The sequence below is a fragment of the Osmerus eperlanus genome, chromosome 23 (assembly GCF_963692335.1).
Source record: "Osmerus eperlanus chromosome 23, fOsmEpe2.1, whole genome shotgun sequence".
Lineage (NCBI taxonomy): Eukaryota > Metazoa > Chordata > Actinopteri > Osmeriformes > Osmeridae > Osmerus > Osmerus eperlanus.
Genome location: NC_085040.1, coordinates 1,290,868 through 1,306,064, shown reverse-complemented (window position 1 = coordinate 1,306,064; position 15,197 = coordinate 1,290,868). Strand labels below are relative to the sequence as shown.

Below are 15,197 nucleotides of genomic sequence, written 5' to 3'. Positions count from 1 at the left end.
AAATACGTGAAGTTAATGTTTAACAACTGATCATAATTTACTTTTTTATATCCAGGAAACTGCAGCTTCAGCAGTTATGAGAGTGAGTGAGAGCAAGAGTACAAAGTTTGTGACATGGAGGAAGATATACTGAGGAGAAGTGACTGAGCTTCTGTATTAGTCAGGGACTACAAGGGTTTACTAAACCAGACTGCACGTATCATCACTCTGGTTATAACTGACAAAAATAAAATGTCAAATACTGGTTGTAAATTGGAAAAAACTATTTTGTTATACACAATATAGTACAGTAGAGCTGCCACCGTTGCCTAGAGAACAAAATGGAGTAGAATGCTGAGGACGGGTGACCTTTGACCCAGTCATGAGACAGATGAAGTACTATACTCCGCTGCCCTTGGCCTCAATATGGATTGGTTTCATAGCCTGAGGTAGTGTTCCTGTGATATTTCAGACGTGAGACGAGAGCATGAGAAAAAGTTAGAATAAATCATTTGATTTACGTGTTTCATTTGTTGATAGGCATCTTCACAGAGTATGTAGGTCAGTGGTCTGTGAGTGTCAGTAGATGTGTTACAGCAGTGAGTAATGCCTGCAATTTAAGCACAGACACACACACACACATTTGCACACACGCACACATTTGCACACATACATACAAAGTTGCAAACAAAGAACGGAATAACGACAGGCAACATTCGTTGGTTTTTAAATTCTTTTTTTTTCTTTTCAGTATTGGACAATAAACGGTAAATTTCGTCTTTTTGTGAATTTCAAGATCTTAATTAGTTCCCAAAACAGCTGATATTCTTAAGACTTTCCAGTGAGGTTAGATTACCTTCTCTTAAAAAAATAGCACAATAAGGGTATTAGTTTCTTCTTAGTTAACTAGTGGACAACGTGGCTGTCGGTAGAGGAAGAACAGGGGACACGACAAGGAGTCTGAAGGTCGATCCAGGTGTGTGTGACAGGAGGAAGAACAACAAGAAGATATCGAGAACTGACAAATATTCTCCTTCTACAGATAGATACACCATTCTCCTCCATCACACTCACAGATGACCCGTGAGGAGAAAGACACAACACCATGAACAAGGAAGACACGGATGAAGAACACAAGGTGGACAATATTCAACTGTGAATTCTTTTTTTTTTCTGTCATTTTTTTCCGGCGAGGAAACACAACTCTCCTCCGTGCCTTTCTCCACGCCCTGACTCTCAAAACAGGTGCTGACTGTTGGACGTCATCACTAGATTGTCTGACTAGACCTTAGAAGGGATGCGGTAAGGGGGGGGAAACGGGAAGTGACATCACAATGCGTTTATGAAAATATGTTAGGAAACAGAATATTGGTGTAGTACTGGAGCTTCAGGCCACTGTCGGCCAGAGCAGAGCAAAACCCCAAACGGTTGTAAACATTTATTCATCGTCGTCATCGTCATCCTCATCATCCTCATCATCCTCGTCTTCCCCGTCATCCTCATCATCATCTTCATCATCTTCTTCATCATCCTCGTCATCATCCTCATCATCATCCTCGTCGTCGTCATCCTCGTCGTCGTCATCCTCGTCGTCGTCATCCTCGTCATCGTTGTCAGGGTCGATCTTCCCAGACAGGACGTCCTCGACCCAGGTCTCCAGCTCGTCGGCGGTGGGCATGTCGTCGTCATCGTCCATCTCCAACCACACACTGTCGGCCTGTGAGAACGAGACACACAGAGAGGGACATTTACATTTAGCAGACGCTCTTATCCAGAGCGACTTACGGTAAGTACAGGGACATTCCCCCCCGAGGCAAGTAGGGTGAAGTGCCTTGCCCAAGGACACAACGTCATTTTGGTACGGCTGGGAATCGAACTGGCAACCTTCAGATTACTAGCCCATTTCCCTCACCGCTCAGCCACCTGACTCCTGATATGGGCTTTTCTAGCACGTTCCACGCTGCTGCTACAACGCTCCTCGTCGGAAATCGATACCCAAACTGGGTTGGTGGCGAAAGGTGTTTTTCGCTGCGGAGCCACGCTAAACTAGGCTGCTTCTTTCAGCCTTTTCTTCACTTCACTCAACAGACAGGACAGATATTGAAACTGTGTTTGGGCTGAAGACCTCCAAGCTGACTCCAACTGTATTCACATGCGCTGCCAGTCTAGCAGTTTGACAATCTTGTTTTTAGGTCTAGTTCGACTTGTTTCTAGTCTAAATGTCTTATCTAGTGACTTGCTTTAACAAACAAAAACATTTAAATCCTTTCAAGGGAAATGTTCTTACTGCCAAATGTAATTGTTTCAAGCAGATGCAAGCTCAGTACTAAAAAATTTTGCGTTTTAATTTGAGAGGAAATGTTTGCAGCGCGACAGAGTCGTCCTTACGTCCTCAACATCCACCACTCCGATCTGAGGAGAGGACAGGTCGATTCCGAAGGTCTTCTCCCAGTACGGCACAAGCTACAGGAGGACAGAGAAGGACGACACAGAAAGAGGACATTTTGACAGTTATTCCTCACAGACAGAAACATTGTATATCTTTCTAAGGCCAGCATTGTGCCCATCCTGCTACTTCACCCACAGACAAGGAGGGTGAAGTAGCCAGGGGTGCGTTTCCCGAAAGCGTTGTAAGCCTAAATTGATCGTAGAATCCATCGTAGGACGAATCTTAGTTTTACGGGCCGTTCCTAAAGACATCGTAGCTAAAGTGTATCTTGAAAATTCGTAACTCTTGAAAGCACATGGATTAGCCTACTCCTTACGAGCATGTTTGGGAAACGCACGTAAGAAATATCGATGGTTTCGTTTTTTGCTCTATCATTGCTACGATCCATCGTTATCGGGAAACGCAGCCCTGGTCTGTAAAAAACTTTTTTTTTTCTACAGTGTCAGATCATTAAATCAGTTGGCTGGTTCCCCCTCACCAGAGGGAAATCATCAGGGTCGATCCAGATGATGCTGAGGTCAGGGTTGTCCGTGTTCTCACGGGCCACCTCCTTCAGGATCTCCAGGAACTCAAAACCATCTTGAGGAAAGGTCAAAAGTGAGATTATTACCGAATGCCTGATCAACCCTGAATGGATTAACCGATTTTGCCACCAGTAGCATGCCATGTCAAAAACAGACAATAATCACAATGATAACAATAATGCTAACCAACAGTATCAAGACATAGTCAACTGCAGCTGCATCACACAAACGACCACCACGCTACACCAACCATGCCTGTGCTGGATGTGCTGTGAGTGGAGAAGCCCCATTACCTGGGTCGTCCTCCTCAGCAAAGGCAACAATGTGCTCGCCGTCGATGTCATCCTCCTGTGAGAACAAGAGAACATCACATTTGTCCTCTTGGGCCTTGCATTTACAGAGAACATCACATTTGTTCTCTTGGACCTTTTACTCAAAGTTTATTCAGTATTCTTTCTGAAGGTTCCAGATCTAACGATCAGTTAGCACAGGACAGGCAGGAAGTCATCACAGTACTAGAGCTCGGTCTAGCTCAGTGGTGACTGGTGACCGCAGATCAAGACACCCATTACAGATCAAGAGGTTGTCGCTTTGGGTGAAAGCTCCTGCTAAATGAATCAGATCGACTGTCTGAACCCAGTGTGATGTGGGTCGATACATTTAGTCATTTAGCAGACACTCTTATCCAGAGTGACTTACAGTAAGTACAGGGATATTCCCCCCGAGGCAAGTAGGGTGAAGTGCCTTGCCCAAGGACACAACGTCATTTTGCACGGCCGGGAATCGAACTGGCAACCTTCAGATTATTAGCCCGATTCCCTCACCGCTCAGCCACCTGACTCCATGATACATTCAGTTGGAGGCGTTGAGCGATCTTACCCAGATCTCGTACATGCTGTGAGGCTCCAGCTTCCTCAGGGTAGGCCTGAAAAGGAGAACAACATAAAGAAACCACTGAGTATCTGCTGAGGGGCTCAGTGGGAGATTTGACTGCAGGTCACGAGGTTGCAAGGTTAAAATCCTCCTGCTGTAAGTAGCCTTGGATGAAAGCGTAAAATAAAGGAATAAATCGCGCTCTCCTCCTCTCTCTCCTCCTTTCTCTCCTCCTCTCTCTTTCTCCTCCTCTCTCTCCTCCTCTCTCTCCTCCTTTCTCTCCTCCTCTCTCTCCTCCTCTCTCTCCTCCTTTCTCTCCTCCTCTCTCTCCTCCTCTCTCTCCTCCTTTCTCTCCTCCTCTCTCTCCTCTCTCTCCTCCTCTCTCTCCTCCTCTCTCTCCTCCTCCTCTCTCTCCTCTCTCTCCTCCTTTCTCTCCTCCTCTCTCTCCTCCTCTCTGTCCTCCTCTCTCTCCTCCTTTCTCCTCCTCTCTCTCCTCCTCTGTCCTCCTCTCTCTCCTCCTCTCTCTCCTCCTCTCTCTCCTCCTCTCTCCTCTCTCTCCTCTCTGTCCTCCTCTCTCCTCCTCTCTCTCCTCCTTTCTCTCCTCCTCTCTCTCCTCTCTCTCCTTCTCTCTCTCCTCCTCGACAGAAATCTCGGGAGGAGCGATTGTCTCCTCTCCGCCCCTCCTCAGTCCTGCTCCTGCCTCGCCCCACCTGTCGTGCTCCTCGATGTAGTCCACAAGCTCCGCCTCCATGTAGGGCTTCCCTGGGATGGTGTCGGGCTCGTCCATGAAGGGCTCGTAGAAGTCCACCTCGTTCAGCTTCAGCTTCAGCCTCTTGGCAATCTGGGAGGGGAACAATTCAAAGAGACGTTTTTAACGGTCCTTTTCTGTGGGGAACACTGGTTTTCACCCCAAGCGGCAGGCAGATCTACAGGCGTGGGAATGCTTCTCGTCCGGCAAAAGACGAATGTGGAATCCTTTAACCTCGCACCTGGCCTCCAGATGTCACTTGGACTTTCGGGTTAGGTTAGGGTACCTTGGGGTCAAAGGTGGCGAAGAACTTGATGAAGGGATGAAACTCCTCGGCCGCGTCGTCGTACTCGATGAAGTCTGGGACAGAGGAAGGGAAATCAGTTTCTTCCCCTGCGCCGAGAGATTCCGAATCAGTCTTTGCCCTTGACCGCGTTACCGCGGTAACTTACGAGGAGACTTCTCGCTCTTGAAGTAGCCCACCAGCTTGATGTCCTCGTCGATGTTGAAGAACCCCTTCAGCTCCCGCTCGTTGTCGATGATCTCCACGGGGTCCTCGATCACCTGCGGGGCACAGAGACGAGAGGAGGAGGAGGAGGAGTTAGAGGAGTGAAGAAGGGGGGATGAGAGGTAAACAGGTGGAGACGGTCCTGTGTCTCCCAGTTGGTCTCCGTCCACCCTTGAAATGTAGCGTGCGTTCCAGTTTCGACTGTCAACGTCGCATTCTTGTCCGCGAGGAAACGATCCGTCTTAAACCTACGTCGTACAAGAACTCCACCAGGGTGTCTGCTGCCAGCTCGCCATCGTACTCGATGATCTCGTTGTCGGAGAAGATGTAGATGCTCTCCACTTCATCCAGACCTGGGGGGCGGGGGGGGGGAGGGGCAGACCAAGTTTAGGGGGTTGTGTAAAGATCTCTTAAAGATATACAGTCTTACACGGCCTCCGATTAGGGTTAGCATATTAGTATTAAAATAAGCAGTTTTGCAAGGATTTTTTCTGTAGAGATCTTTGGTGCTGTGAAACCCTCTTATGCTGGCTTGTGTTCAGGTCATAAAGACGTAATACCTCCTGCAAACACTAGAAGGCAGAGCTCCATGTGATTTCTCATTAGAGAACTTTTTTGAGCGTGTGAAGGAAGATTGCTGGTTATGTCATGCTTGTTGCATGTGATTAAATTGGGTTGAATAAGTAAAAGGCCTGCTGCCCTTTAGGATAGCTAAAAACCCACCAAATTTCCTTATTGAAATTTGGTGGGTTAAGGGCCTTTTAGTACTGATTTAGTACAAAAAATGGCTTTTTTAACTGGATTTCTGTTACTAACGTTGACAGTTTTTCCACTGCAATTCTGCTGCAACTGTGCAGATTCCACATCAGTTATGTCCATCCTATCTGTGTGTAGATATCTAGTATATAGAAATACAATAACTGTATATCTGAGTCAGGGCGAGGCCTCACCCAGCTTCTTGGCCACAGCCGAGTCCTTCTTCTCGTCGACCAGAGCAAACCCAATGTCCTCGTCGTCCAGATCATCCAGCACCTGAGCTGCAAGCTGGAGGAGGGAGAGGGGGGGAGAGGGGAGAGGGGGGGAGGGAGGGAGAACGAGGTGATGGGTGAGAGAGGGAGAAAGGTGGGAGGGAGGGAGGGGTGATGTGTGAGAGAGGGAGAAAGGTGGGAGGGAGGGAGGGAGGGGTGATGTGTGAGAGAGGGAGAAAGGTGGGAGTGCATTTAGAAAGTGTATACAATGAAAATATGTGGTACGTAAAAGCCAAAGTATTTTGGGTCTAAGTGTGAATGTTATGGTTTGCCATCTTGCAGTGACCGCCTCAGCCAACAAGCAGGTTATATTGGCTCAGCTCATTCATGTGTTTATGTTTAGAAATGCCTTCGTTTCAGATAGAACAGTTCAGAACTTCCATAGTAGACACACAGACATGACCACACACAGACATGGTCACACACACGATCACACACACACATGACCACACACACACATGATCACACACACACATGACCACACACACACATGATCACACACACACATGACCACAGACACACAATCACAGACACACAATCACAGACATACATGACCAGATACACACATGACCAGATACACACATGATCACACACACACACAATCACAGACATACATGACCAAATACACACACATGATCACACACACAAGCTCTATGCATGGCATGAAACACACATTTCCTACATACACCCAATGCCCACGGCATTTCCTCTCTGTTTCAAGGCCTTAAAAGCAAAAGCCTTAGATTGCTGCCTTGCACTTTCTAATTCTGTGCGAAACTGGAGCCATTGACAGACAGCCGCCGCCAGCCAATGGGAGTGCGGCAGAGGCGGACAGGCGGGTAAAAAGGAGGGGCGGGACTTGGTCCAACTGTGTCAAAGGGTGGAGGCAACATGACAGGTGCAGCGAGAAGGAACAGGGGGCTCACGCTCAGTAGAAGTGAACTCACTCAGCTCCAACACACACACACATACATACACACACACACACATACACACACTTATACATACACACACTTATACATACACACACATACATACACACACACACATACATACACACACTTATACATACACACACATACATACACACACACACATACATACACACACTTATACATACACACACTTAAACATACACACACATACATACACACACATACATACACACACACACATACATACACACACTTATACATACACACACACACTTATACATACACACACATACATACACACACTTATACATACACACACACACTTATACACACACACTTATACATACACACACACACACTTATACATACACACACATACACTCACCCACACAAGCACACATACATACACACACACACTTATAGATACACACACATACACCCACACAAGCACACATACATACACATACACACACATTCATACACACACAGTCTCCCCTACTTCCTTATTACTGCTTAACTTCCTTTTATTACTTTTAACATCCCTGTAATTACTGGCTAACTTTCTGTAACTGACAAAATCTACCATACTCAAGCAGACAGTTGAAAATGATCCATTATTTCAAAGAAGAATAGTTCCCATTCAACCAGCATCTGAAATGGCCAGTACCTAGACAGAAGTAATCCAGCTCAGATAGCATTCACACAGGAAAACCGTCAAGAATCTACAGTGAGCGGCTAGTTATGTCTGCACAGTAGCATCACACAGCAGCTATGAGATTGTGTCCCATCAGTGAATGATGACCACCACCACCATCCCTTCTACACGCTGTATGAAACTGATGGGACTAGTTGACAACTCTCATAGCAAGGCCAGCCTTGCTGTTTGCTTGAGAATGTTCCTAGATTGATGGATGATTGGATGGATGGATGGATGGATGAATGGATGGGTGGATCATACTAATTTGTATTGTCTTTGCTTGACAGAGAAGAGGATTTTAAACAGAATACATCATTTGCCAGACAGACTGTAGACCAGAAACTCTGAGATGCACACAGCCTCAACCCCAGCCTCAACCCCAGCCTCAACCCCAGCCTCAACCCCAGCCCCAGCCTCAGAGTCAGTTTGTGCAGAGAAGGGGGTCACAGAACAGTGTCTACACAACTGCACATCTACTCGATGTTCTCTCACTCGACTTGATTGGGATTTCTTTGATTTCTTCATTTAACTTCAAATCTTTTGATTTCGTTCATGACAATGTCATAGTTCTGTCAAAACAGAACTATGAAACACGTTTAGCCTGTCAGAATTTAACATTAATCATCCAAACGTTCAAGTGAGAGATAGAACCACCAGTAGCTACAGCGACCCCAATCTGGAAGCCTGTGGTGTTGCGTGGCCGGCGGACACAGCTGGAGCAGCGATGGTCCTGGACGTACCTGGTAGGTCACGGCAGCCGGGCTCGTGAGCAGCTGCAGAAAGAAGTCATGCTTTAGGGCACAGGACCACATAAGTCATTCACCAGCTCTGTGGGACAAAGGTTTGGCATTCAAGCCGCCATACTCAGGTCAGCACTGCAACAAGGTCATATAGCCCCAGCAGGTAATGCAGGACATCATTGTCATTCACCTTGTCAGGTTCTGTAGGACAAAGACTTCAACACAGGCTGTGATTATCAGGTCAACACTGCAAGGGCATTCATCTCCAGCAGGTTCTTTGGGACATCACTGTCATTCACCTTTTCAGGTACTGTAGGACAAAAACTGTCATTATCAGGTCAAAAACTGCAAGGTCATCCACGATTCACCTTCTCCACATGACAAGGTCATGCATCTGCAAAGGTCGTTCACCTCCTAAGCTGGGGTGGAGATCCTCGCTACCACGCTGATGCACCAGCACACGCAGGGATGATGAACTACAAACATGGAGGCCGAGTGACCTGAGGACTACGAAAGACACACCCCACGCAATGGTATCAACTTTTGAGACCTTGGATTGCGACAAGGATGAGGTTGTTTTCCATATTTTTGGGGACGAATACAGGTGCCATCTCCACACCCCTCTGGTCTAACCCAAACCCCTGACCTCAACACTGAAGACTCCCTCCCATCCTTTCTGCCATGCAGCCCCCCCTTCCCCTCCAGGGCAGACTATATTAGCTTCCCATGGGTACGTATGTATATATGGCTGTGAGGCTAACAGTCAGAAGGGGGGCGCGGGGGGGGTGGGTGGGTGTTAGGCTATATCACAACTATATAAGGAGTCTGGTTAGAAGTCTTGTCTACCTCAGACAGGACTGATGGGGGCGGGGGAGCAGGGGGAGTGGAGGGCAAGAGGGCAGGGGGCGGGGGAGCAGGGGGGGGCGGGGGAGCAGGGGGGGGCGGGGGAGCAGGGGGAGTGGAGGGCAAGAGGGCAGGGGGGATTTAAGGAGGAGAGGGTAAAGAAGTGGGCTGCCGGACACCTTATCCCCGAGCGAACACTTGCTTGAAGTCTGTCACACCATCAATCATGTTCTCTGTCTCCCTGTTGCACACGCTGTCCCTTCTCCACAATTTTCTAAAATGTGTCTGTGTGGCTCTTTCTCTTCTTACTTTCCTTCTTTTTCTTTCTCTCAGCCGTCAATTTACCCTCTACTTTCTTAATCCCATGTCTCTCTCTCTTTTTCTCTCTCACTCTATCTCTTTCTCTCTCTCTCTCTCTTTATCTCTCTCTCTCTCTATCTCTCTCTGATTCAAAACATCCAAAAGTTTTACATTTTTAAAACCATTCTCTCTCTCTCTCTCTCTCTCTCTCTCTCTCTCTCTCTCCCTCTCTCTCTCTCCCTCTCTCTCTCTCTCTCTCTCTCTCTCTCCCTCCCTCACTCTTTCCCTCTCTGTCCTCTCCAACTCTTGACCTGACCCTGCTGGAGTGAGAGCCAAATGAAAGTGGGAGGTCTTGGCACCCTGTTCCCCTGTGCAGTCTTGCCACAGTCATTAGGGCAAAGTGTGGACTAGTTAGCCCACTTTGGAACAGAGAGAACTGAGAGAGAGAGGGAGAGAAAGAGGGAGAGAGTGAGGAGAGAGAGAGAGAGAGAGAGAGAGAGAGAGAGAGAGAGAGAGAGAGAGAGAGAGAGAGAGGCGGAAAGGCAGAGAGAACAGGAGAGAGGGAAAAGTATAAACTGTGTGAACGTGATTGGGTAACACTTTAGATCTGTCAATCTCCATCCCTCTGTCCAACTCTCTCCTCCTCCTCCCTCCATCTTCCCTTCTCGTCCCTTCATCCCTCCCTCCCTGCTCTGTCACGGTAGCTTCACCAGGTAGCCTCCACAGTCTCTGTCTGTCTGCGACGACTCTTCATTTCCTGTGTTTGGTCCTAAGTGAATCAACGCATGTCATGCGATGAGTCACACGTCTTTCACAGCGTGTGTGTATATGTGTGTGTGTGTTTGATTCATCACCGTGTGTCTGTGTGTACAAGTGTGCATCTGTGAGTGACTGTGTGTGTGTGACTGCACGGGGATCTGCGTGTGTTTCTGTGTGTGTGTGTGTTTCTGTGTACAGAGATCTGTGTGTGTGTGTGTGTGTGTGTGTGAGTGTGTGTGTGTGTTTGTCAGTGGAACAATGTGTGTGTGTGTGCACAGTTCTGAAGTGAGTGTGCTGAGCTGGGCTGGAGGAGGCCTCTTGGTGATGTAATCTCTAACTGCAGAACTGTTGTTGTTCTGCTCGTGCCACTCAACAGCAGTGGGGATGTCGTTGGAATGGAATTATCAAAGGTATGGAGAACGAACTGTGTGTGTACGTGTGTGTGTGCGTGTGTGTGTGTGTGTACGTGTTTGTGTGCGTGTGTGTGTGTGTGTGTGTGCGTGTGTGTACGTGTGTGTGTGTGCGTGTGTGCGTGTGTGTGTACGTGTGTGTGTGTGAGTCCATGTGCAGGTTGAATCCAATTCAATTCCAACCCAGATGGTACTGTAGGTTCAAACATCATTTGAATAATCCATCTGAATTGCTTTTCATATACGCATACTTTAAAGTCTTCAAAATGGTTCTCTTCACCATTTAGCACTACGCTTAACATTACATTTACATTTAGTCATTTAGCAGACGCTCTTATCCAGAGCAACTTACAGTAAGTACAGGGACATTCCCCCCGAGGCAGGTAGGGTGAAGTGCCTTGCCCAAGGACACAATGTCAGTTGGCATAACCGGGAATCGAACTGGCAACCTTCGGATTACTAGCCAGATTCCCTCACCGCTCAGCCACCTGACTCCCTTTTGAACATGAATACGAACCAAGAATGTGATAGGGACACGGCACTTAGCCAAGGACCAAGATGGCCGTGTTTGGTCACGATGACTCGGGAGCTGTGACTCCTCCCACCAAACAGTCCACGCCTTCCCCAGATTCCCTCTCCTCTTCTCCACCCTCTTTCCCTTCCTCTCAAACTCTCTCCTGCTCTTCTCTTCATCCTGTCCTCCGTGTTCCCCCCCCTCCCCCTTCCCCCCCCCCCTCCCCCCTCCCCCCCCCCCCCCTCTCCCTGTGTGTGTTAGTGATGTCCTAGAGCGTTGGGTTACCTAACAGCCAGCTAGCAGCCTACGAAAGATTCAGGTACAGAGGCAAACGAAACCAGGAAAACACACTCGGCTGTGCTGCAGGCATAGACTGAGGCATGACACACACGCACACACATCCCAACTCACACTGTACTTCTTTGTGCTCGAAGCAGATTTCGAAACATGGCAGACACACACACACACACTCCATCATGCTATGTGAAGGCATACACACACTAGTCACTTGCTCATAACACTAGTGACTAGTGAAGTATTAAGTATATAAGTAGCACAAAACTGTCTTAAGAAACTTTAGGAATTGTTTGAGATGAAGGGTTCTTGGACCAAACAAATGTAGCCAAACTCCCAAGGACTAAATTCTGGCAGGGGAACAGGTTTAGTGAGACACACATGGACAGCACAGAGATCCACCACCATCTGTTAATGACTCATGTTGACAAAATAAGCTCCGCCTAATAAATATCACACATCTCACCAACCGACCAATGCCCTTGCATCTTGCCGTTGTAATCATGTACTCCTTGGACAAGGACACAGCTCTGCTACTTCAGCAGGGACATGAGATGTGATGGTGACCAGTCTGTAATGGAATGTTATAAGGAACATTGACCATGATCATGTCTGTTATGAAGGGCTTCTGCTACCCTGATACAAGTAGAATTTGCAACAATGAAAACACACCACGGTCCTTAGGCGATTGTTCCTGATCAAAGGCTGACTGGAGATACATGGCTTTGCATGTCACACACACAAGTGCGTCGCTTTGGATAAATGCTAAAGGAACACATTTATTTTTATTCTGTTCTTGTCTATTGCCACACGGTGCTCAGCGGGGCAAAAGTGGATCAGTGTAGTTACACATATTTGGCACGTTTCCACATACGCTTTTGAACATGTTCCTGAACACTGAGGTTACTGAACGCTACCCTTGCCTGCTGTCTGTGACTCCCCCTGCCAGCTTTTAAGGAGGTAAAACAAGGGAATAACAAGGGAACAGGATTTTCAGTTCCCTTGTTTTAAAGTTTAATGATGCACTTTGCTCAACTGTCTTCTCCCACTGTTTCTTCCCCATGAATAAGAGATAGAGTTACGGCATATTGGAGAGAGAGAGAGAGAGAGAGAGAGGGAGAAAGAGAGAGAGGAGAAAGAGACAGAGAGATGAGAGAGAGAGAGAGAGGGAGAAGAGAGACGAGAGAGAGAGGGAGAAAGAGAGAGAGAGAGAGAGAGAGAGAGAGAGAGAAGAGAGAGAGAGAGAAGAGAGAAGAGAGAGAGAGAGATGAGAGAAGAGAGAGAGAGAGTGAGAGAGAGAGAGGAGGAGTGAGGAGGGAGGGAGGAGGGAGGGAGGGAGGGAGGGAAGGGAGGGAGGGAGAAAGAAAGAAAGAAAGAAAGAAAGGAAGAAAGAAAGAAAGAAAGAGAGATGCCTTAAGACTGAACATGCCGACCTCAGGGAATGGCCTTCGCCCCTCCTGTGGTCATGGACGGAGCTAGACAGGTTGTAGAGCAAAACGTGATGCAACATTGGGTTTGCTGCTGAACGACCGAAGGAGGTACTGTGGAGTCCATTATTTCTCTGTTCTCTCAACGACAGTATGAGCCAGTGAACCACCATGATTACACGTGGCACCATCTTCCAGTAGAGGGCAGACCCATTGCAAATTTATATACTGTAGATCAGGCGACAGACAGACAAAGAGAGAGAGAGAGAGAGTTGGGCGTTGAGAGGAGGAGGTCAGTGACAGGGATAGGCTTGGGATAATAAGGCTAGGGTTAATAATAGACCCACACAGCCCAGCCAGCAGTCAGCCAGCCCAGCAGTCAGCCAGCCCAGCAGTCAGCCAGCCCAGCAGTCAGCCAGCCAGCCCAGCAGGTCAGCCAGCCAGCAGTCAGCCAGCCCAGCAGTCAGCCAGCCCAGCAGCCAGCCAGCACAGCAGTCCAGCCAGCCCAGCAGTCAGCCAGCCAGCCCAGCAGTCAGCCAGCCAGCCCAGAAGTCAGCCAGCCAGCCCAGCAGCCAGCCAGCCCAGCAGTCAGCCAGCCCAGCAGTCAGCCAGCCCAGCAGTCAGCCAGCCCAGCAGTCAGCCAGCCCTCGAGCATACTGACGCTGGGTCTCCACAGGGACTATTTTGGCCCGTCAAAGGGACTGGCTGACAGCTTCCACAGGCTGCAGCCCCAGGTTGGCCCTCTCAGCTCAGCCTCGGTGCCCACCAACACTGTGGAGCTTAGGACCCAGCGGAATAGCTGTCAACATTCTTGGTGACGCCCCCCACCCCGACCCTTACTGCAGTTCCTGTGGTCAGCGATTGCACTTTCAAGCCCCTTGGAGTTGTGGTCTTCAACCCTGGTCCGCAGGATCCACTGTCCTGAATGCTTTGGATGGTCAGATGTTGGAATATGCAATGTGATGATTTGGGCAATAAACACACCTGATGAAGTTCAGATGAACGAGTTTATGTACAAAACAATGAATGGTAGCGCGATAAAATGTGGATGCATGGTCGTGCTGGAATAGAAATGTCTTTCTATAGGACTGTGTGTGTGGACTTTCCATAATGGCTGTCATGGTGTCGGTTGTAGATAGACCGGTGAGGTGGAAGTGGAGAGATGTAACACTACCACACCTCATCTCCCAGAAACACACACATCTCCCAGAAACACACACTCTACTGAGAGTGCAAAGACAGATACCGTGTCCCATCTCACATCACACCACAGGCCTTATGGATGCACAGTCATCCTTGTGATTGATGTCAGTACTTAGTCTGTCTTTCTCTACCTTTTTTCTGCCTGTCCCTCAGTGTTTAATGCCTGGCACTTTTGCCTCACAACAAGGAGGTCCTGGGTTCGATTTCAGCTTCGGGCACTGTAGACATCTCCTGGGCATTTCTGTGCAGTTTGTTTGATAGCAGCTGTCAGATATTGTTATTTGTGTTGGGAATACAAATATGAATGTGTTATTAATATGTTATTAATTTGCTACTGATATAGTCACAACAGGTGTTCCCCTCCAAAGTACATTCTCCTAATAAGGAATCCTAAAAAGCAACCTGATACACACAAATATACACACACACACACAAACACAGACACGCACACACACACGCATACAAACACAGACACATGCACACACACACACGCATACAAACACAGACACACGCACACACACGCAAACACACGCACACACAGTCTCAAATCCCCAGCCCCATTTAACAGAACTCAAGTCTGCCATGATTGCCCTCTGAAGCACCCGTCTGGACAGTGTGGCTTTCAGAGAGGTGTGAAGCCTGGACGTTCCGACAACGACACGGTGAGTTTCCACCGAAGGCCAAGTGGAACACACCGACCAACCCCACTCCCTCAAGGCCCGGCGCTAAACAGGAACGCTGACCCGTCTAACTGGGGAAAGAAAAGGAGTCGGGGTGGGGAGAGGAGAGGAAGCTGTTTTAACAGTATTGGAACGCTGCCATCGTCTCTTCCCTTTAAAACGTGTGAGCAGAGTCAAGGAATGATATGAGGCTCTGTCGGTGTGTTGGAACCCGGCCTCTGGGTCAGGCTTGCTGGATGCTAGAACGTAACTAGATCGGGCCTTAAAGAAGCTAATAGGTGTCTCA

The 15,197-nt window shown here is 48.2% G+C and overlaps 1 protein-coding gene across 1 annotated transcript in view; it reads right to left on the bottom strand.

The window, feature by feature from the left end:
• Positions 1 to 698: 698 nt before the first annotated feature.
• The window catches only part of casq1b (calsequestrin 1b), an 18,229-nt gene continuing 3,730 nt past the window's right edge, over positions 699 to 15,197 (bottom strand). The window contains 10 exon segments of the mRNA XM_062449134.1: positions 699 to 1,696; positions 2,368 to 2,442; positions 2,907 to 3,007; positions 3,246 to 3,300; positions 3,832 to 3,877; positions 4,536 to 4,666; positions 4,860 to 4,933; positions 5,026 to 5,137; positions 5,334 to 5,434; positions 6,032 to 6,125. Coding sequence (XP_062305118.1) covers positions 1,418 to 1,696; positions 2,368 to 2,442; positions 2,907 to 3,007; positions 3,246 to 3,300; positions 3,832 to 3,877; positions 4,536 to 4,666; positions 4,860 to 4,933; positions 5,026 to 5,137; positions 5,334 to 5,434; positions 6,032 to 6,125 — 1,068 coding nt within the window. The 3' untranslated portion in view covers positions 699 to 1,417.